The 24,324-nt window shown below is 45.7% G+C and overlaps 1 protein-coding gene across 1 annotated transcript in view; it reads right to left on the bottom strand.

Moving 5' to 3' along the window:
• Positions 1–1,237: 1,237 nt before the first annotated feature.
• The window catches only part of LOC142488297 (SCO-spondin-like), a 403,111-nt gene continuing 380,024 nt past the window's right edge, over positions 1,238–24,324 (bottom strand). The window contains exons 108-117 of the mRNA XM_075588669.1: positions 23,825–23,952; positions 21,473–21,624; positions 21,321–21,367; positions 20,990–21,154; positions 19,271–19,482; positions 17,307–17,402; positions 15,098–15,158; positions 13,699–13,829; positions 5,734–5,884; positions 1,238–1,439 (exon numbers count right to left, since the gene is read on the bottom strand). Of these exons, the coding sequence (XP_075444784.1) occupies positions 1,417–1,439; positions 5,734–5,884; positions 13,699–13,829; positions 15,098–15,158; positions 17,307–17,402; positions 19,271–19,482; positions 20,990–21,154; positions 21,321–21,367; positions 21,473–21,624; positions 23,825–23,952 (1,166 nt within the window). The 3' untranslated portion in view covers positions 1,238–1,416. The remainder of the gene's footprint in view (positions 1,440–5,733; positions 5,885–13,698; positions 13,830–15,097; positions 15,159–17,306; positions 17,403–19,270; positions 19,483–20,989; positions 21,155–21,320; positions 21,368–21,472; positions 21,625–23,824; positions 23,953–24,324) is intronic.

The raw sequence follows: 24,324 nt of genomic DNA, 5'->3' as shown, positions 1-24,324 counted from the left end.
GTACTCTAAATCTACAAGTGCACCAACGAGGCCTATCACATTCACAAGGGACATAGTGGCTGCGCAGTCACACATATCATTCTTACTGTGTGGGGTTACGGGAGGTGGAGGCGAAGGAGGAGGTGAAGGAGGAGGTGGAGGTGAAGGAGGAGGTGGAGGTGAAGGTGGAGGTGAAGGAGGAGGTGGAGGTAGCGTCCTGCATGACGCAGTGTATAGTGTCGCCTCTAGGGAGGGACACCGGTTAATATATGTGCATATGTGTATGAGATTGCCTGCCAGTAAAGTCATTGATTGTTTTACCTACGTGTGGAGTGATATATATATATATTTCCTGCGAGGAACCACTCCCCCCCTGGTGGGAGCCATCGCAGGTGGAGGCGCTGCACCCAATATAGTATTGCGCGAGTAACCCCAGGCTCTCCGTGGCAGAGACTTAGGCCCTGTAAGCCTACAGGTAACACAGCACATGGTAGCCGCTTGCTAGCGATAGGAAGCAGGGTTACAACAGTATGTGAAGATAACCTGCATACATACAGTACAGTATATGTAGGACACAGAGGGTCATGTGGAATACACTGTGTTAATGTGCAACACTGCTGCAACTCTACTGTGATATATAAATATCTGTAGACTGTGCTGTGTGTATAAGTATGTACCCATCCTGTAACAGGCGGGTGCACTGGTGTGATAGTGGGTGATTCAGTTGAACTCAAATAGCACTGAAGAACTGTTATGCTCACCACCAAAAGCCCTATAGTAACCTGTACTATGATCCTTCTGCCGGGTGGATTCTAATGCTATGGTAGCAGCAGTAAGTAAAAACTCTGCAGATCCAGGCACAGTGGGATGGATACACAGCCACTGTGTATTAAGAGAGTGATCATTGATCCTGTGCAAGGCCGGAGCTCTTGTGTGCCTGTTAATAAAAGACCTTTGAGTTGCAAAAGATCCTGGTGCCCTATTCTTTATCCTGTACTCACAACCACCAACTATCCTCCATTACAGCCAAGGCCTGAACCTGCCAGAGGGAACCCTGAGATCACAGGTAATTGCCCGCAGAGCTAACACTCTAATTCCGTTGGGAACGGGTAAATAGACATCATACATGTACACCCTATCTCCTGCAGCGTGGGGTGGGGGTGGGGGGGGAGGAGGGGTGTTACACAAATTTAAAATGAAGGACATCACTTTCATTAGGAACAGACTGTATGAAAAAAAAGTGATATTCTCGTGTAGATCTGTTGCAAAAACAATTTTATTACATAGGTTATGTACAGCAGTGCAACCCCGATCTTACAGAGCAGTTGCAAATTAGGCAATCTGTAGAAAAACCACGAGCGAGACGTATTTACAGGAAGATAAGCCGAGAAGAGCACAGGATGTGGGGATGTTACAGGGAGAGAGGCCGAGACCGGATCAGCGCTTGGAGAAATCACCACCTAGGAAGGGAGGAAAAAGAAGATTCATAAAAAGTCAGTGTGTGTACAGCGTGTATGTCATGTCAGTGTGAGTACAGCATGTACAGTTGTGTGAAAAAGAAAGTACACCCTCTTTGAATTCTATGGTTTTACATGTCAGGACATAATAACAATAATCTGTTCCTTAGCAGGTCTAAAAATTAGGTAAATACAACCTCAGATGAACAACAACACATGACATATTACACCGTGTCATGTACAATCACCTTTAGCAGCAATAACTTGAAGTAATCGTTTTCTGTAGGACTTTATCAGTCTCTCACATCGTTGTGGAGGAATTTTGGCCCACTCTTATTTACAACGTTGCTTCAGCTCATTGAGGTTTGTGGGCATTTGTTTATGCACAGCTCTCTTAAGGTCCAGCCACAGCATTTCAATTGGGTTGAGATCTGGACTTTGACTGGGCCATTGCAACACCTTGATTCTTTTCTTTTTCAGCCATTCTGTTGTAGATTTGCTGGTGTGCTTGGGATCATTGTCCTGTTGCATGATCCAATTTCGGCCAAGCTATAGCTGTCGGATAGATGGCCTCACATTTTACTTTAGAATACTTTGGTATACAGAGGAGTTCATGGTCGACTTAATGACTGCAAGGTTCCCAGGTCCTGTGGCTGCAAAACAAGCCCAAATCATCACCCCTCCACCACCGTCCTTGACAGTTGGAATGAGGTGTTTGTGCTGATAAGCTGTGTTTGGTTTTCGCCAAATGTGGCGCTGTGCATTATGGCCAAACATCTCCACTTTGGTCTCGTCTGTCCAAAGGACATTGTTCCAGAAGTCTTGTGGTTTGTTCAGATGCAACTTTGCAAACCTAAGCCGTGCAGCCATGTTCTTTTTAGAGAGAAGAGGCTTTCTCCTGGCAACCCTTCCAAACCAACAATACTTGCTCAGTCTTTTTCTAATTGTGCTGTCATGAACTTTAACATTTAACATGCTAACTGAGGCCTGTAGATTCTGAGATGTAACTCTTGGGTATTTTGCAATTTCTCTGAGCATTGCACGGTCTGACCTTGGGGTGAATTTGCTGGGACGTCCACGCCTGGGAAGATTGGCAACTGTCTTGAATGTTTTCCACTTTTGAATAATCTTTCTCACTGTAGAATGATGGACTTTAAATTGTTTGGAAATGGCCTTAAAACCCTTCCCAGATTGATGGGCAGCAACAATTGCTTCTCTAAGATCATTGCTGATGTCTTTCCTCCTTGGCATTGTGTTAACACACCTGAATGCGCCAGACCAGCAAACTGCTAAAACTTTGGCTTTTATAGAGGTGGTCACACTTGCTGATGATCAATTAATCAAGAGCATTTGATTAGCAGCACCTGTCTGCTACTTAGCATCTTAACTCCTATGGAAGCAGTAAGGGTGTACTTCGTTTTTCACACATGGCTTCTCCATCTTGGCTTTATTTTTGTTAAATAAATCAAGACACGGTGTAATGTGTTGTTGTTCATCTGAGGTTGTATTTACCTAACTTTTAGACCTGCTGAGGAACAGATGATTGTTATTATGTCCTGATATGTAAAACCATAGAATTCAAAGAGGGTGTACTTTCTTTTTCACACAACTGTATGTCATGTCAGTGTGAGTACAGCATGTTACGTCATGTGAGTGTGAGTACAGCATGTTATGTCATGTCAGTGTGAGTACAGCATGTATGTCATGTGAGTGTGAGTACAGCATGTTACGTCATGTGAGTGTGAGTACAGCATGTTACGTCATGTCAGTGTGAGTACAGCATGTTACGTCATGTCAGTGTGAGTACAGCATGTTACGTCATGTCAGTGTGAGTACAGCATGTTACGTCATGTCAGTGTGAGTACAGCATGTCACTTCATGTCAGTGTGAGTACAGCATGTCACTTCATGTCAGTGTGAGTACAGCATGTTACGTCATGTGAGTGTGAGTACAGCATGTCACTTCATGTCAGTGTGAGTACAGCATGTTACTTCATGTCAGTGTGAGTACAGCATGTTACGTCATGTGAGTGTGAGTACAGCATGTTACGTCATGTCAGTGTGAGTACAGCATGTTACGTCATGTCAGTGTGAGTACAGCATGTCACTTCATGTCAGTGTGAGTACAGCATGTTACGTCATGACAGTGTGAGTACAGCATTTCACTTCATGTCAGTGTGAGTACAGCATGTTACGTCATGACAGTGTGAGTGTACAGTTATATGTCAGTGTGTGTAAAGTGTGCACGTCAGTGTTTACGGTGTGCCATTAAGTATTTGTGACTGAGTAAATGTACAGACTCGTGAGACTATTATTACTGGGGACGAAGGGAAGATCACTGGCAACGGGTGGAGGATCACTGGCGACCGGAGGGGGATCACTGGGGACCGGAGGGGGATCACTGGGGACCGGAGGGGGGTCACTGGGGGCAAGAGGGGGGATCACTAGGGACAGGTGGAGGATCACTGGGGACGGGTGGAGGATCACTGGGGACGGGTGGAGGATCACTGGGGACAGGTGGATGATCACTGGGGACAGGTAGAGGATCACTGGGGACAGGTGGAGGATCACTGGGGACAGGTGGAGGATCACTGGGGATGAATGGAGGAATAGTTGATGCTCACTGTGGATGGGTGGAGGATCACTGGGGAAGGGTGGAGGATCACTGGGGAAAGGTGGAGGATCACTGGGGACAGGTGGAGGATCACTGGGGACAGGTGGAGGATCACTGGGTTACGAGTGGAGAATCACTGGGGATGAGTGGAGAATCACTGGGGACAAGTGGAGGATTAGTGGAGGCTCACTGTGGATGGGTGGGGATTACTGGGGATGGGTCGAGGATCACTGTGGAAGGGTGGAGGATCAATGGGGATGAGTGGAGGATTAATGGAGGCTCACTGTGGACGGGTGGGGATCACTGGGGATGGATGGAGAATCACTGGGGATGAATGGAGGATTAGTGGAGGCTCTCTGTGGAAGGGTGGAGGATCAATGGTAATGAATGTAGCATTAGTGGATGATCACTGGGGAAGGGTGGAGGATCACTGGGGATAGGTGGATGATCACTGGGGACAGATAGAGGATTACCGGGGACAGGTGGAGGATCACCGGGGGCAGGTGGAGGATCACTGGGGACAGGTGGAGGGTCACTGGGGATTTATGGAGGACTAGTTGATGCTCACTGTGGGGTGGACGATCACTGGGGAGGGATGGAGGATCACTGGGAACAGGTGGAGGATCACTGGGGACAGGTGGAGGATCACTGGGGACAAGTGGAGAATCACTGGGGACAAGTGGAGGATTAGTGGAGGCTCACTGTGGATGGGTGGGGATCACTGGGGAAGGGTGGAGGATTACTGGGGATGAGTGGAGGATTAATGGAGGCTCACTGTGGAAGGGTGGAGGATCACTGTGGAAGGGTGGAGGATCAATGGTGATGAATGGAGGATTAGTGGAAGATCACTGTAGATGGGTGGAGGATCACTGGGGAGGGGTAGAGGATCACTGGTGAGAGGTGGAGGATCACTGTGGATGGGTGGAGGATCACTGGGGAGGGATGGAGGATCACTGGGGACAGGTGGAGGATCACTGGGGACAGGTGGAAGATTACTGGGGACGGTAGAGGATCACTGCAGGTAAGAGACTTAACCAAGTCCAGAAAGGTGTAGCGCACCGCCAGAAGAGAGTGGGTCAGAAACTGCGTAAAAATTCAATGCTTTATTGGTCCATAAAGTACAGGAGTGTAAGGCCTCCTACATGTTTGACAAAGTGCATTGCGCACGAAACATGTAGGAGGCTTTACACTCCTGTACTTTATGGACCAATAAAGCATTGAATTTTTACGCCGTTTCTGACCCACTCTCTTTTGGCGGTGCGCTACACCTTTCTGGACTTGGCATTTGATCTATCCTCAGTGGCAGCACGCCCCAGGACTAGCACTGAAGGGGTTATCCACAGAGATGTGAGTACTAATCTTTATACCTCAATATTATCTACATGGTCTATGGATGTCCAGGGATCATCCCAATGAGTGGTTGATTAGTGGGCTTATGCTCATTGACCTGCCCCTTCAGGGATTATAGGTCCCGTCAAGGACTATACACCATTTATATATTGGACATTGTGATACAATACATAACTATGGAGTTATATACTTAATGTATTAGAGGACGTGGATCCGGCATTAGAGCGCTTAAACCACAGAGATATTGGAATTGAAGAGACTTAACCAGCCTGCACAATAACAGTGTGTTCCAGGTCGGTCCATCAGGAGCAGGCTTGTTGGGAGCAGCACTCACCCTGACAGCTGCTGCACTCACAGCTGTGGATCATGGGGAGAACCACTGGTTCCAGTTCTCCGTCTTCACACTGTAAGCTGAGGATCCTCACAGGACTCACCGGGTCCAGCCTGTAACTGCAGCAGTCACAGATAGTCTGTAGGTAGGGCTCCTGGGGGAGAGATTACCGGCACCGTTTCATAAAGAACCAGGCTGCTCTGTGACTAAGCCTCTCACTACTGGGATTACAGGACTGTCTCGTGGAATGTGTTGGTGAAATATCAAACAGTGAAATACCCAACAATATCAATAACTAACCTAAGAATGTTATAAACTTAGTGGAAAAAATGGATAAACCGCATCAACAAATTATTTAAGTGTAACAGGTCAAGAGTTGTGAAGAAATGGATACAGAAGTGGATAAATGTTACCTTTCCAGTTGGAAACACGAGTCTGCAGCTAATTTTTAGAGGCACTGAAATCAAGATATTTAGCCCCTTTAGCCCCACGAGATGGAGTGAAGGGATCCAGAGAAGGTGGACAAGGGGACCTCAAAGGGCCAAAAAAGACAATACTCACACGAAGAGGCTCGAGAGGAGGGAGTAACGAAAAAAACACTAAGCGAGGATGGGAGGATTGATTAAACCCGATAAAGGGATTTTCAATCTTTCCCCTCTTACACTCACAGAAACACAAAAAAGTGTATTAATGGGAAGTCTTTCCTTCTCTAAGACCTGTGGCCCTAATGGATTCCAATTTTTTTCAGACCTCCATAAATTCACTAAAAATCTGACCCTTAAGCAACATTTAAAAAAAAAAATTACCACTGCTCTGCCACGCAGTCAGTGATCGATTCACCACTTAATATCAGTGGTGGGGTTGGGGGGGGGGGGGGGGAAGTGGGGTCGCTGGGTGTGATTGACACAGCTCTAAGTCAACATACCAAAAGCCATTCTAAATGTTATCCTTCTAATTCGAAGGGGAGTTTTATTGATACTTTTTAAAATATGGTCAATAACGAGTTCACAAACATGGTGAAAGGACACGAGTCCTACAATATGAGACAACCTGAGTAAAGAAGAGAATTTGGCTATAAATAGATTACAAGAGAACTCAGATTTCATCATTAGACAAGCTGATAAGGGAGGGGAGTTGGTCTCCTAAATAGACCAGGCCATGTAAAAGGATCACTAAGGATTCTTGATGACACTGCTTTCTATAAGAAAGCAGGCAATAACCCAGCCTTGGACCTTATTGGAGACCTGAAGATATTGCTAGACGACGCAGTAGAGAAGACTGTTATTACCAAGGTTGAATATTCCTTTTTATTTGCAGAATTCCCTTGGACACAGATATTTTATTATCTTCCGAAAATGCACAAATCATTGACAAATCCACCTGGGAGGCCCATTGTCTCTGGAAAAAATTAGTTAACAGCGAACCTGTCACAATATGTGGACTTCTTTTTACAGAAATATGTATGAGAGTTACCATCTTACATTAAGGACACAACGGTGGTTCTGAATTTATTTGCAGAATTTAAATGGAAAGAGCCATATAAATGGGTTACATTTGATGTGCAATCCTTGTATACCCATATACAACATGTTAAAGGGGTTGAAGTTATAAGGACTGTTCTAATGAACGATGCTAATTGGCATCATCTAAATGCAGAATTCATTGCAAATTCCATTGAGTTCATCCTCTCGCACAACTTTTTTTTGTTTTTGACCCAGTTCTATGTGCAGGTTTGCAGCACAGCTATGGGGCCACGTTTTGCCCCTAGCTACGCGAACCTGTACATGGGTGCATTGGAAAATATATATTTTTGGTGCAAGAGTTGCTTTTCCGAGAATAATAATATGGCGACGCTTTATAGATGATATAATCTGTGTCTGGGAAGAGGATTTGGATTACTTTGATGATTTCAAACAGTATCTGAACACTAATGATTTCAATCTAATTTTGACCTCCAACAGTAACGATTTGTCAATAGATTTTCTGGATTTTAAATCTGGAAGGAATACCTGGGAATTCTGTGGCTACTGAGACATTTTTTAAAAAGGTTGATACTCAACAGTCTTTTATTAGCCTCCAGCCACCACAAAAAATCGTGGATTAATAATATACCACTGGGGCAGTCCATGCGCCGGAGAAGGAATAGAAGATTTTGAAAAACAGTTGGAGATTCTATTAGAGAAGTTCTTGCAGAGAACATCACCTGTCTCATTGAGTCTCTAGAAAAAGTATTCTCCATGGATAGAGATTCTTTATTGATTAAAATAAGTGCATCCCCCACCTGTAATATTATTAAGGATGCATTAAATTGTATTAAAGTGCCTTTTATTACAGATTACAATTCAGTCCGGTCTAAAATACAGAGTATTATTAATCGTCATTGGAACATCGTGTCTAATGATCCTATTTTAGGTCCGCATTTACACACTAAACCAAGCTTTATTTATCGTAAAGTGAGGAGCCTAAAAAGATGTTTTGCACCGAGTGATATTGGTTTAAACACTCAGTCCCCTATAGACTTGACTTTGTTATCTACAAAACCGAAAGGACATTACAAATGCGGTAAGTGTAAAGCTGCATATTAGATACCAATAGGAGGACCTTTACCTCATATGTTACAAAAAAAACGTTAACGTTGAGGATTGCATTTCCTGTAAAACCATGTTTGTCGTGTTGTGGTGTGTTGTGTCGTGTCCTTGTGGACAACAGTATATAGGAGGCACTAAGCAGTGTCTTAAAACACGTATATTGGAACACATGAGAAATATAAAGCTTCATTATGATAAACATAGTGTCCTTCGACATTTTAAAATAACCCATAATAGTGATCTAACCCTTTTAAGATACAAACTAGGTCCTGCAAACAGTGTGCGTGATGTATTGACTCTTAATGGTGTCCTATTAAAGAAGCTGGTTTCTCAGGATAATATTAATATCATGTATGTCCATATCCTTGATGCATAAAGCAGAGAGGAGTCTAATAATATTGGATGATCTTTGAAAAGGGAGATCTCGCTTGGGTAAATTATTCAGGTTATTGACCCATAGCATGTAGCTGTCATGAGGTTACTCCTCTCTGCTTTATGCATCAAGGATATGGACATACAGTATCGTTTTACTGATCAGTAAAGTGATATTTATAAAACATAGATTCTAACACCTACATGTGTGTTGAGGGATCCAACTCTGCGTCGTTGTTTAATTCAATATATATTTTAGAAGATTATGTTAATAAATTGTTTTTTAATAATGTCATAACACATCCACTAGGGGGACTGAGTGCCCACAACTGGGATTACCTGTCTTGCTATAGTTTATTATATAAAATTATGCTAGCTCATAAGAGGCTAATAGTGATGTTCTTGCGATTAGCTAAACATATGCCCATCTGTATTAACCTATCAACGAGACCCATTGGGTAATTAAACAGTTTAGAACATTTAACATATCCCTGAAGAAGTAAGTAACCCTTACGAAACGCGTAGGACAAGCTGCAGGTTTTATTTTGCTCCAAATACACCTCCAGCTCACTGCCAGACTACCTGGATCTGTGGCTCTTTCTCTGCACTGTACGCTCCGATCAGATGTGAGTCGCCTGACGGCGCATGCCCGTGACGTCAGTGTTTGCCACGAGAGACCAGGTGTAAGTTGAACACAGCGTGAATCGATCGGAGGAACCGAGACTGAGTCGGCGGAGTAGGGGGTCCAGTACCTGCACTGCGGAGGAAAGGAGTCCGCAGATCGAGGAACCGATTACACCTGGTACCGGCTGATGCAGACATCCTGGATTCCTGACTAACAGAAGTGTCCACCTTAGTGGTAACATGTCCCTAACATGTACTGCCTGATTCTTTTCCATCCAGGGGTACGTGCGATAATTACCTTATCTGCAATGAGCTAATATAATCACTTTTAATACACTACGAGCTGTGCGCTTTGTTTTGTTTGTCTTCTATTAGTATTTGGGGTGCTGGACCATCTCTACTGAATCGCTGCAGACTCGTGTGTTTCCAACAGAAGAAGTTACATTTTTCCACATCTGTATCCATTTCCTCACAACTCTTGACCTGTTACACTTAAATATTTTTTTTACACCGTTTATAACATTCTTAGGTTAGTTATTGATATTGTTGGGTATTTCACTGTTTGATATTTCACCAACACTATGTATTTTATATTACACTTGATCAATCACAATCTGGTGCACATTTATCCTTTGTTATATTTTCACAGGACACTTATACCACCACACTCTCGTGTCAGGTACGGGACACTTATACCACCACACTCTCGTGTCAGGTACGGGACACTTATACCACCACACTCTCGTGCCAGGCACAGGACACCAATACATCACTCTCTCGTGTCAGGTACAGGACAATTAAACCATCACTCTCTCGTGTCAGGTACAGGACAATTAAACCATCACTCTCTCGTGTCAGGTACAGGACAATTAAACCATCACTCTCTCGTGTCAGGTACAGGACAAGAATACAACCACACTCTCGTGCCAGGTACAGGACACTTATCCCAGCACTCTCTCGTGTCAGTTACAGGACAATTATACCACCCCTCTCTCGTGTCCGGTACAGGACACTTATACCACCACTCTCTCGTGTCAGGTACAGGACCCTAATACCACCACTCTCTCGTGTCAGGTATTGGACACTTATACCACCACTCTCTCGTATCAGGTACGGGACCCTTATACCACCCCTCTCTCGTGTCAGGTACAGGACCCTTATACCACCACTCTCTCATGTCAGGTACAGGACCCTTATACCACCACTCTCTCGTATCAGGTACGGGACCCTTATACCACCCCTCTCTCGTGTCAGGTACAGGACCCTTATACCACCACTCTCTCGTGTCAGGTACAGGACCCTTATACCACTACTCTCTCGTGTCAGGTACAGGACACTTATCCCAGCACTCTCTCGTGTCAGTTACAGGACAATTATACCACCCCTCTCTCGTGTCCGGTACAGGACACTTATACCACCACTCTCTCATGTTAGGTACAAGACCCTTATACCACCAATCTCTCGTGTCAGGTACAGGACACTAATACCACCACTCTCTCGTGTCAGGTATTGGACACTTATACCACCACTCTCTCGTATCAGGTACGGGACCCTTATACCACCACTCTCTCGTGTCAGGTACAGGACACTTATACCGCCACTCTCTCGTGTCCGGTACAGGACCCTTATACCACCACTCTCTCGTGTCAGGTACAGGACTCTTATACCACCACACTCTCGTGTCAGGTATAGGACACTTATACCACCACTCTCGTGTCAGGTACAGGACACTAATACCACCACTCTCGTGTCAGGTACACCACTTATACCACCACTCTCTCGTGTCAGGTACAGAACACTTATACCACCATTCTCTCGTCTCAGGTCCAGGACACTTATACCACCACTCTCGTGTCAGGTACAGGACACTAATACCACCACTCTCGTGTCAGGTACAGGACACTAATACCACCACTCTCGTGTCAGGTACAGGACACTTATACCACCACTCTCTCGTGTCAGGTACAGGACAATTATACCACCACTCTCTCATGTTAGGTACAAGACCCTTATACCACCAATCTCTCGTGTCAGGTACAGGACACTAATACCACCACTCTCTCGTGTCAGGTATTGGACACTTATACCACCACTCTCTCGTATCAGGTACGGGACCCTTATACCACCCCTCTCTCGTGTCAGGTACAGGACCCTTATACCACCACTCTCTCGTGTCAGGTACAGGACCCTTATACCACCACTCTCTCGTATCAGGTACGGGACCCTTATACCACCCCTCTCTCGTGTCAGGTACAGGACCCTTATACCACCACTCTCTCGTGTCAGGTACAGGACCCTTATACCACTACTCTCTCGTGTCAGGTACAGGACACTTATCCCAGCACTCTCTCGTGTCAGTTACAGGACAATTATACCACCCCTCTCTCATGTCCGGTACAGGACACTTATACCACCACTCTCTCGTGTCAGGTACAGAACCCTTATACCACCACTCTCTCATGTTAGGTACAAGACCCTTATACCACCAATCTCTCGTGTCAGGTACAGGACACTAATACCACCACTCTCTCGTGTCAGGTATTGGACACTTATACCACCACTCTCTCGTATCAGGTACGGGACCCTTATACCACCACTCTCTCGTGTCCGGTACAGGACCCTTATACCACCACTCTCTTGTCTCAGGTACAGGACACTTATACCACCACTCTCTCGTGTCAGGTATTTTACACTTATACCACCACTCTCTCGTATCAGGTACGGGTCCCTTATACCACCCCTCTCTCGTGTCAGGTACAGGACCCTTATACCACCACTCTCTCGTGTCAGGTCCAGGACACTTATACCAGCACTCTCTCGTGTCAGGTACAGGACACTTATACCACCACTCTATCGTATCAGGTACAGGACACTTATACCACCACTCTCTCGTATCAGGTACGGGACCCTTATACAACCACTCTCTTGTCTCAGGTACAGGACACTTATACCACCACTCTCTCGTATCAGGTACGGGACCCTTATACCGCCACTCTCTCGTGTCAGGTACGGGACCCTTATACCACCACTCTCTCGTGTCAGGTACAGGACACTTATACCACCACTCTCTCGTGTCAGGTACAAGACACTTATACCTCCACTCTCGTGTCAGGTACAGGACCCTTATACCACCACACTCTCGTGTCAGGTATAGGACACTTATACCACCATTCTCTCGTCTCAGGTCCAGGACACTTATACCACCACTCTCGTGTCAGGTACAGAACACTAATACCACCACTCTCGTGTCAGGTACAGGACACTAATACCACCACTCTCGTGTCAGGTACAGGACACTTATACCACCACTCTCTCGTATCAGGTACGGGACCCTTATACCGCCACTCTCTCGTGTCAGGTACGGGACCCTTATACCACCACTCTCTCGTGTCAGGTATAGGACACTTATACCACCACTCTCGTGTCAGGTACAGGACACTAATACCACCACTCTCGTGTCAGGTACACCACTTATACCACCACTCTCTCGTGTCAGGTACAGAACACTTATACCACCATTCTCTCGTCTCAGGTCCAGGACACTTATACCACCACTCTCGTGTCAGGTACAGGACACTAATACCACCACTCTCGTGTCAGGTACAGGACACTAATACCACCACTCTCGTGTCAGGTACAGGACACTTATACCACCACTCTCTCGTGTCAGGTACAGGTCACTTATACCACCACTCTCTCGTGTCAGGTACAGGACACTTATACCACCACTCTCTTGTGTCTAGAACTGCTCATTCAGCTCTTTGAAAGGATACTGTAGCTTGTGTGTAACTAATGGAGCCCATGGCATGCTTAAAAATAAAGCTACAGAGCACTGGGATTGAGGTGCTGCACATATAGAGCTCTGGGATTGAGGTGCACATACAGAACTCTGGGATTGAGGTGCACACACAGAGCTGTGGGATTGAGGTGCACACACAGAGCTCTGTACTGTACATAGGAAAGTGTTTCCTACACTGCTAGTGATCGAGTGCAATTAAGGGAAAAGGCTTTATGTATGAAGGCAAAAATAATTTTTATTTAATTTTCTGCTTGCTGCTGTGTCAAAAACACCTTGTTATAAAGGTCCTTACATTGGACACAGATCATTAGCCAGTGAGGTTTATCCCACCCAACTGAAACAATGAGAGCCTGAGATACAGGATGTGATACACACCATTTCAATACATCTCAAACTGCTCACCTATTAATGCTCCGATAATCACAAGTATCTGCAAATTAGCTACTAATTTACTGGGAAAAGCTGCTATTCGTATGATGCATAGACCTCTTTATATGGAGAAGCAACTTTATTTGAGTCTTGATTATCTTACTCTCTCTGGATAGACCCTCTGTTTCCCACCTCCCATCCTTGCTCCCAGCTCACCTCTGGAAGGACATTGGTCCAGGACATGCACTGCCCCCTGCAGAAGCTGACCTCCACCTGGTCCAGGTGACAGTTGGCCTTGGTGATGTTCCGGAGCTCTTTGTGTAGCTGGCACACTGGGGAAGGCCCATCTGTTTGTTGAAGGAGCAACAGAAGCCAGGAGTGAGGGAGAGACAACAGCAAACTGCACCAAACAAGGGACAGTCCCAGTCACTCATGTTCCTCAGGCCATGCTGAGGTCACTGCACTCGTACTGTTACTATCATTATCATCATTGTTATTATTATTAGAGAAACACAGCATGCTTGTCAGAATTCACTACATCATAGCCTCTAATGTCTAAGTCAGACCTTTAGCCTCTGTAGCGCTGCTTTACTAAATGGTGCTAGGCCTTAGCACATGTCAACATTTTCAGTGCCCTTATAAAATCTCCTGGATGTGACACAGACAGGCACACTGCTGGATGTGACACAGACGGACACACTGGTGGACGTAACACAGACGGACACACTGGTGGACGTGACACAGACGGGCACACTGGTGGACGTGACACAGACGGGCACACTGGTGGACGTGACACAGACGGGCACACTGGTGGACGTGACACAGACGGGCACACTGGTGGACGTGACACAGACAGGCACACTGGTGGACGTGACACAGACAGGCACTCTGGTGGACATTGTGATGCAAAGTGGAATTCATGCGATGTGTGCTCATTTCAATGAGCGATTGTGTTCACTCAAGGATACGACGTCCCCTTCTATTACTGACATAAAGGAGTCAAACACGACTGTGATCATTAATGAAATGGCCATGATGTTTAGCACCGTTTAGTACATCTAGGCCAGAAAATCCGATTCAGACACAGTGAGTTGGGTTTGAACACACGTACTATATGAGCTGTGGTGGTTAATTTTCACAGCATCTCCAAACCCAACTTTCAAGTACTGGTCCATCCAAAAAAAAAAACATAATTGTAATAACCACTAAAATACTTCAGAGTCTGTTCAGAACCAGATAACTTCCAGTCATACTGTACCAAGTATTAATAAACACATTAAATATTCTCATTACATGATCCTGTTGATATGGTGGGGTGCATGACGAGAGTATGAATTTACAAAGCAAATGTTCTTGCGTAGAAAGTGGGAATACAGGCAGTCCTCGGTTATCCAAAAGAATCCATTCTGGAAGTAGCCTTGGATAGTGAAACCGTTGTACAGTAAAGTGAGTCCCATGTTAATCAGTAGCGGTGAGCGTCGGATAACGCATTCAGGCGTCGAAAAACGGCCCATAGGGTTGCATTGTAAAGCGTTGGATATGCCATTCGTCGTGAAGTGAAATGTCGGATAGCGAGAACCACCTGTAGAACAATGACCATTGCATTGTTTCTTACCTAAGATCTCTTTTCTGCATACAGGACAGCAGCTGTCTGGATCCTGCACCTTCACATCTCCCTGTCCACAGACAAAGAGAACTCATGAAACATTGATAGACAGGCGTAGTTAAGCTTTTGGGAAAAAGACAACTTTTACTATGTTTTTTCCACAGAATAAACAAATTGAAACTGAGAGAGATACTGCACTGACTAGCTCTACGTATTTATCCGGAAGAGTCTGATACTCAGTGATACTGAACTTAAACATGTGTCGCCTGACTACTTTCTCCCTGAGGAACGTACCCTTAGCCCATTGCAAGCTTCACGTGGTGGTGAGGTGGTTGGAAGACCTCCCCTTTCCCCTCCCAGATCTCTAGAATAAGAGCGTCCGCATGTTGGCATGTGTACGTGACAATAAAAACGCCCAACAAAAAACATCCGATTCCAATGTTTTAGGCTGTAAGAGGACATGTACTGTACTGCTGGGAAGAGGAACAGGCAGAAAGAAGGAAGCGGTGAGAGCAGAATGCAGAAAACCATCATGCTCTCTACCTGATAACGCCTCAATGTCCTTATCACTAACTTCCGTTAGTTAACGCTGTGCTTTTCATGTGAGGAAACATGGCTTAGTGTTATGTTACTGTCCTAGGAAGATACATGGTTAGTCTTAACGTGACATTACGTTAGGTTAACGTGAAGCTAAAGGATTTAACTGAGCTTTGTGGATCTGGGCCTTAGAAGAGGACCCTACAGAGTTGTTAGCAGTTGGTCTTAAATATATGACATTAAGGTCACAGATTAGCACGATTGGCTGTGTGTCATGTTTATGTTCTTCACAAATCATGCGTCATGGGTGCAGCCAGGGTATTTAGGAACCAGATGGTGATATTGAAGCAGCACAAATACGCTGGGTATGAGCTGGAAGAGTTTCTGTATTTATCCATAGTTTCTTCTCTCTCTGGAGGCTTTCACACAGGGATGGGCAACTCCAGTCTTCAAGGGCCACAAACACCTTTTAAGGATATCACTGATTCCGCACAGGTAGCGAAGTCTTCGATTGAGCCACCTGTGCTGAAGCAGGGATACCCTAAAAACCTGACGTGATGGTGGGCCTTGGGGACAGGAGTTGCCCTCCCCAGCGATAGTCTGATATGGGTGCTTTCCCCTGCACAGTTCTTACTTATTGTTTGCACTTCTTTACTTAACACAACTGTGTTAATTCTTTTATTTGTTTTTATTATTTTGTTCCCTTTGTACCTTTCTATTTTGGTCAGTTCACAGCTCCCTCAACATGTGGAAAGTGAGCTACGGTAACCGGGAACATTTCTGTTTGATGATCAGCAGAAATCCGGGGGGGATTTGATTAATCTTTTCATTGTACACAGCAATGCCCTCTACAGCTGCTTCAAAATGTGGGGGAATGCAGGTTGGGAAAGGGCCACAGAAACAGCCCCTGTCCCATGAAATGACCCCGTAGCCCAGATGTGCAGTTCTGCCAGTAGTTTGGTCACTGGAGGGAGCGCTGCTCTAATGTGTAATTTAAGCTCTTGTTCAGTCTAAATAAGCGTCACCGTGTTCCTGATGGTGTGAAGTGATAGGCGGTACCTTTGGAAGCCCAGGCCTGCCAAATACATGGCTCTAGCCCTACACATTATTTCCCTTGTACTCCTGAGTGTCTGTGAATCAGTAGAGCAGCAATCGCAGACACCGCTACAGAAAATGCATGTTACAAATATAATGTAGCCTGATTAGCGACTAGTCCCTATAGGCACACAATCAGGAAGGGGGCTTTAAATTAAGAACAGCTGTTAATCCAACTCTAAACTAGAAGCTTATTCAAGACAGGTGCTAATTAACTTGTGTACGCCCATGTTGTTCTCATTTAAATAAATTAGCCTCTGCTCCCCCTGTCGAGTCGTTATATTAATGACCTCGGGCAAACTTTCCTTTGCGAGTATTTTTATACGAAGCTAAATTGAGGTCTTATTTTTACGAGTCGCAACTGGACATTTGCGTTCACACCATGAGTCCGTGCTACGACTCCACTGTCGCTCGTCGACTCTAAATTGACCCCTAAGCATCAAAAACAGAACCAGATTAATCAGGGGGGAAAATCCACGAGAAGCCGCAGGAATTATTTCTCTGATAAAAGCGCCGCTGTTTTGGCAGACCCCTCCGGTCCCGTTATCTCGGTGATCTCACATTACCGCGATATCGGTGGGTTTACCTCCACGCAGTGCAGAGGAGGACATCCTGCCGTGCAGACTCCAAGCCCATTCACACAGTGACACGTCACGCACCCGTCCTGCCATTCTGTGCCCGGCTACAAAGGAGACAAACACCAGGATTATAGGCACAGCGAGATGACAGGACTATCACGGAGCAACCCACAATATCCCACAGGGGTCAGTGGTAATACTAGGAGCCGTATTTACCAAGTGGTGGTAAGCTGCAGGTCTCCTTCTATCATTCACTTGAATGGGTCACAGGGCTTCCTGACAGCTAAGCACTTCAATTATATTCCCACATCTGTACATATTCATTACTTACAGATGTAGCCAGGCTTACTGTCCGTGGCACCGCGGACAGACAGGCCAAGGTCAGCGGTGCCGGGGGCAGTGCCGGCCATGATCGAGCTGCTGGTGTCCACGCTTCTAAATGCGGCTCCCCGCAGTGTTAATCCTTCAGGCCCATGACCACGCGTGACAGTGACACCGCAGACACTCTTGCTGCACCTGTAGTAGCTGTGGGGATACGTTGCTGCAGGGCTGCTTTCATTATTTTACAACAAACATCTCCTGTCAGAGTCTCCCCGGAGAAGTTGGGTCTGGAACTGATAATGTTCCAGACACAGAATTACCGGGAGGACGACAATGCAAAGTACAAGTTATTTCAGATGGGTACGTGAAGGAAGGTGAGTGACACAGACGTCCCTCAAAGTAGATATACCGGTAGTGTTATTTAAGACTAAAATACCCAATGCTACATCCAATGTGACAAAATACATAGTTAAATATATCAATGTTTGTATTCTCATGAGTAAGGGTCATTTAGTTAAACCCTTTGACCAAAGCGTTATAAGCCTGCAGCCACGTCACGGCATGACCAGTATGCAGCCACGTCACGGCACGACCAGTATGCAGCCACGTCACGGCATGACCAGTATGGTATCAGTCCAGCTGTCCTGTCTCGGGAGCTCCAAGTTTTGCTACATGGCTGGGTTAGCTTTTTCATGCTGCCTTGTATCATTGAGACATTAAGGCTTCGTCCATAGTAGAACGCGCTAGCTTCCGCGCTCCTCCGTGACCCGGCGTCTACCACTCTGTAGCGCATGTGCACGCACTAGTGCGCACGCTCTATGCGCATATGCATTGGCGTCCTAGTGTTTTGGCGCAAGCTGCGTATCCTGCACTATGGACGAAGCCTAACTCATTCCTTGCTGGTTCCCACTGGCCACGTTTTAAACAGTCTTTCTTCTTATGAACAAAAAGTCTCTCTTGTTACCTAGAATCCTCTTAGAGTAAAAGTCCAGAAGTTAGATCTAACAGTATGATTCACAATGAAGAAGGCTGAATTCAGAACCAAACTATCTGGTGGTTGCCTGACTCTCTGGGTGCTGAAATGACTCCTGGTCGGGTAAGAAATCTATCTACCGCAAACAGGAAAGGAAAAAACTTTGTGGGCAGTTTGTTTTAATCAATATAATTACCAGAAAGGTACAGGACTATAGAGAGATGTGTCCAAAGATTTCCGTGGAATAGGCCAGAATTAAACCCACAAGCATTTACATTTAGCATCAACATCTTAACAATAATGTCAAGTATCCTTTCCATTGGGTAGACTTCTACGCTGTGAGATTTGGGCAGTACAGTTAGTGGTTGGCACTGGCAGTGAGCAGACTCAGGACTGACCCAAAATCAAATTTGAGTTAAACACATCCTGTGATATAATGGCCAACTACAAGAAGGACCACCCAGACGGCCATATTTTCCTATTTCAGACATCAGAGATTTCAGGGACCTTCTCCCACTTAGTAAGTTCTACAAAGTTTAGTAGAGGGCTGCAGGATTGATGCCTTTACAAAAAGAAGGGACACTTTACTAGAGATTAGGGATTATATCATGAAAAGAAGTGGATACAGTTGGATATCATTGGTGGGTATTGTCTTGGTGACGACCTCCAACTACTCACCAGGTAGACCTGCTCCTTGTGTGCACACTCGCAATGAGCGGCTGTCACACACAGCCCACTGCTGCTTCTGTATCTCCCAGCCTCGCACACACAGCCCTCTGATCCACCAATGCTGCAGTTCCTCTCGGGAGCCTCGAATACTTCCTCACAGGTCCGTTCACAAGACCTAGCTTCGGCGGAGTGTCTCTTCCACCTCTCCCCAACAGGGCAATCTTCACCCAAGAGCAAGGAAAGAAGAAAAATAGTATACAGTGTTCATTCGAACCTCTCCAACTAAATGAGGCTTTCCTTCACCTAGATAGAGGGTAGTGCACGCACTCTGACACACTGGTAATAGTGGGGTACTTAGCTGCTGGTGCACTGGTTCTGGGGAGCTCCTGATGTCCCAAAATAGTCCAGTAGAAAGTGAAGAAGCAGGCACACGGTCTTAATCATCAACAAAGAGGGTTAATGTGCCATGAAATCCAACGTTTCGGCAGTACAATACTGCCTTTCTCAAGGTGTAGGCTTCTTCACTTTCTACTTCCCTGGACCTACCCACAACTAATCTACCGATAGTGGAAGGGCATCAACTTGCTTTTAAAAAGTAGAATTTTCTTATGTTTTTTTTCCCCTTTTAAATACAGAAAAGAGTGTGAGGAGAGATATACCACGGAGCAGCACTACAGTGTGAGAAACTAATACCTGGGAGATTGTAAACTACTCTCAGGGCCAGACGGGATAACTCCATGGAGATTAAAAGAGGTCACACAACTATTGAAATGATTTTTTCAGTTACTCTTAACAGGAGTAGTACCAGACGACTTCTACCAAACGTCGCTTACATTTTGCCTCAATATATAAACGCACTCATATCTTCCCTTCTCTAGTGCCTAGACACATGTGAGTCACATCAATAGATTCAGGCAGTCACGATGGACGCAACGAGACTAAGTAGGACCGCCTTGCCCCTAAATTTCAGCGACAAATGGATATCTACACTTTATTACCTGCTGGGCCTCACGTGACTGGCCTCATTACATGTGACTATGTGCCATGATTACACACATGTAACTCTTAGTATGTACAGTAGATGATGTAACACAATATTTTCATTTTTTTAAAAGTTCTCCAACGAAGGTGTAACCTGTGTCACCTCTCTGGAATGCACCAGTAATTATTCACAAAAATGCAGTTTTCTTTGAGGCTGACAGAATCATCTCTGGTTAGCGTTTATGACCATCTACACAAAATGTGTCACTTTTAGTGGGCCATCCGTGATAGGACCCCCAATTAAGTCCTCTTTGAAGACCAGCACAGACCCAGGAAAAGTCTTGACCTATCATAAACCCGATACATTGTATTTTTAAACCCCAAACTGTACCTACATTAACCCTTGAAGCACTAGATTGATTAAAATACATAAGATCTCCTGATCATGACACCATTTATTTATCTGCAGGCTGGCAGTATACACTCGAGTAGATTGCAAAGTGAGTAAGACTGGGTGGGCAAAGCACTTCTTATCTGCTACCAATGTCTTAGTTTCTTATTATCAGCTTTACTCTGGCCCAATTCTGGGGTCACAGATCAAAAGTGGGGTCCCAAAACAGAGCCACCCATGGCAGAGATGTCGAACGAGTGTGCTGTATTGTAACAAAGGCCAGCAATGCAGTTTGAAAGGCAATATCTAGGAAAGGATACCTTGCTAGGTTAATACAGGGTAAGTGGTATACTCACCGCAATCTAGGAGGGTACATGCCCTGTGGTGGGTGGGGGAGCCAGAGCATACCTCCCCTTCGTACAGACGCTGCTGGGTTTGATGGCGCTGTGAGAGCTGAACCCCACTGCCACAGGTCACAGAGCAAGGAGACCACTCAGTCCACTGGGACCACTGGCAGTCCACTGCAGAAAGAGGAAGTGCTTCAACTACTGCAGCAATGACTTGTGTGTAACCACAAATATATATATTTTCATGAATGAGCAGCATCAGCTGGAAGGTTCTGTAGATGGGTGGCAAACACATAAAAGATCGGTATATAGACTCAGTAAATGACTCTGTTCCTCTTACCGTCGCAGTTGTCCTGGGTACAGTTAAACGCTCCCCTCTGACAGATGCTGTAAAATATTTTTTAAAAAAAAGGATATTTATAAAGTGTGGTTCTGAATATTAGAAATGCCGGTGCCGGCACGACACAAAATCCTCTGGATGCCCACTCTTACCAGCTGTTACACTGATGGTATAAGACAGTGCCGGCTGTGTACTCTCTAGTCCTCTCTTCTAGGGTGAGATTCACGGCCCAGGGGATATAGGGTGTTGGCTGAAGGGAGCACCTACAGTCCTCTGGGGTCACGCAGCCTCCGTCCTGCAGCACCTACGAGTACAATAAAAGCTGCTATGAAATAGCTGAGCAGAGGCCAACGACAGGGATCTCTGATTGGCCAACCTTCATAATGGGTACGTATTGAGAGGCGCTTTTCCTATGTGAGCTCTCTTACATTCCTGACTACAGTACAATAATGATAAAATGGAGAAAGGCAGTGCACTGCCAGAAAGACAGGAGGAGGCTCACAAAAAAATGATCCTTTATTCATAACTTAGATACAACACCTTGATAAAGGATATACACCTTGATAAAGGGCACACAGCCCGAAACGCATAGGTGTGTTACTGCTGAGCTCTCTAGGGGTTGTGTTGTATCCAGGTTATCAATAAAGGATCATTTTATTGTGAGCCTCCTCCTGTCTTTCTGGCAGTGCACTGCCCTTCTCCATTTTTTCTCCTGCCTACCCTTGGTGTATTTGCACGCCGTTTGGAACCGCAATTGGACCGCACTGAGGATCTGGGAACCTTAACAGTGAGTTACCCTTGTGGATTCATATTCTTACCAGCTTTATTAGGGGCAATATTTGTACTATTCTGGTGTGCTAGAGAGCACTAGGTACTAGTCCCCTATACCCTGCCCAGGATGCTGTTTTTATATTCTACAGTATATAGTGTATGGTCCAAGCGGAGACTTATATCTTATGAAAAGGACTCAATTTGCTTCTGATGCGCTGGTCATCTTCTTTTCTACAGTACAATAATGGACCATTCATAGCAGATTTGTGGTCATATTACTGAGCTTAAGGCACCTTCTCAATTCATACAAATGAACTGAAATGAAAATGGTCCAAACGAGTAATATGTTCCACTTCATGACAAAGAGAGAGTCAGGATCTGCACTATAACCCGATTCACATGCTGGATATCTTGCATTTTGAGAATTTATCTTTAGATAATCAGTCTGGTTTTGTTTTAAACTGGCTGCTGGTAATCTTAGGGGTCTGTGGTCATCTCCCCAAATAACTTGCGAAACCTCTCCCGCTGTTCCTCTTAGCCCCTGTATTATTCTGTAAAACTATGAAACCGTAGAACATAAAACAACTACTGTACCAGGTCAGCTGCCAGGTGAGCTACTGTACCAGTCTGCTCAATGGTATAATGGGAAGAGTGAGAGGCTCCACAACAAGTAAAATAGAGAATTAGGGACATGGCCCTTTTCCTGCCCACGTTGAGATATGGCTTTCTTTCTACCCTAGTTGAGATATGGCTCTCTTCTGGCCCACTTTGAGATATGGCCCCCATCATGCCCACTTTGAGATATGGCCCTCTTCTTGCCAAGTTTGAGATATGGCTCTCATTCTGTCCACTTTGAGATATGGCCCTAATCCTGCCCATTTTGAGATATGGCCCTCTTCTGGCCAACTTTGAGATATGGCCCACTTCCTGTCCATTTAGAGATATGGCCCTCTTCTTGCCCACGTTGCGATATGAAACCTCACCCTGCCAACTTTGAGATGTGAGTCTCTTCTTGGCACCTTACAAAAATACTGTTGCCCCCTTCCTGCCAATATATCAAAGTGCATGTAACCCATGGTGTCCCTTTTTATTAGGGGAGGTTAGTAGATATTATAATGGCATGTATAATATCCTGTATCTGTTACTATTACTGTTTTTACATTTCTGTACATTGACACTATGTGGTGGCCAAAACTCTAACGACCTTCTGTCAATATAAGATCTCGGCCAGGCTCCCTGCTTGCTCGCTGAGGCGCGCTGTGGCTCAGGGAAAGTGGGTGCTTTCCCTGGTCTTGCGGTTGCTTACCGCACGCGCTGTCAGGGGGCCGTCAGGGGGCGGGGCGGGCACGTCACTGGCCGGGGGCGGGCCAGTGACGTCACGGAGCTGGTTCGCCCTCATTGGGCGAACCGCTCACGTGACCGGCCTGTCGCGCCGGCAAGCGGGGGGAATTTTACATTCCCCTAAGACCTACGCTTCCGCGCGCTTGCGGAAGCGTAGGTGAGCCCCTACTAAAGCCGCTCTAATTGCGGCAGTAGGGAGCGTGCGTTAGCGCGCTTCCGCCAGCAAGCAGGGAACATGGCCGAAGCCTAAGACATCTCTTTAACAGAAACCTTTTGGCTGCACATCTATACACATATGTGGGAGCTGGCTACATAGAGTTTGTTGTGTGCTCACAATTCTACGCAAATATGCAATGGCCCAGCTCATGTATCCCTACTGCCCGGTCACCCACCTGTCCTGGGGGGCAGGAACACCCCGTCTCACAGCTCTCGTCCAAGCATCCGGTTCCGGATTGGAGGTCAGCACAGGTGTGGGGACAGGTATTGGCGCAGTCGCTGTACACTTGGTCTCCTGGGCATTCTACAAGAGCAAAGAAAAGCATGGCGTTAAATCATTAGGGGAAGGAACACTCCCGGGGTTTCAAGCCTTTCTTTTTATTAGGAGTTGGGCTGCTATCAGATTCTTGCCTTTGACTTCGTCAGCCCTATTCTCCAGTATGGATTACCGCACTGCGATCCCGCGTTACTGCCACTCAAATCAATGATAGTTAATGCGGAATCACAGTGTGCTAAGCCGTCCCAGAAGTTAGAGAATCTCCCCCTATATGTTATGAGATGTATGGTGTCTGTTTCAGCGCATGCGCATAGCAGCTGCACTGGTTCTATCGATCATGTCAACAATCACTGTAGAAAAAGACAACTTTATTAAGACGGGAGATTTTAATACAGTTTC

This window comes from Ascaphus truei, chromosome 2 (assembly GCF_040206685.1).
Source record: "Ascaphus truei isolate aAscTru1 chromosome 2, aAscTru1.hap1, whole genome shotgun sequence".
NCBI classification, from domain to species: Eukaryota; Metazoa; Chordata; class Amphibia; order Anura; family Ascaphidae; genus Ascaphus; species Ascaphus truei.
Note: the sequence above shows the minus strand (reverse complement) of the source record. Positions and strands in the feature narration are given on the sequence as shown.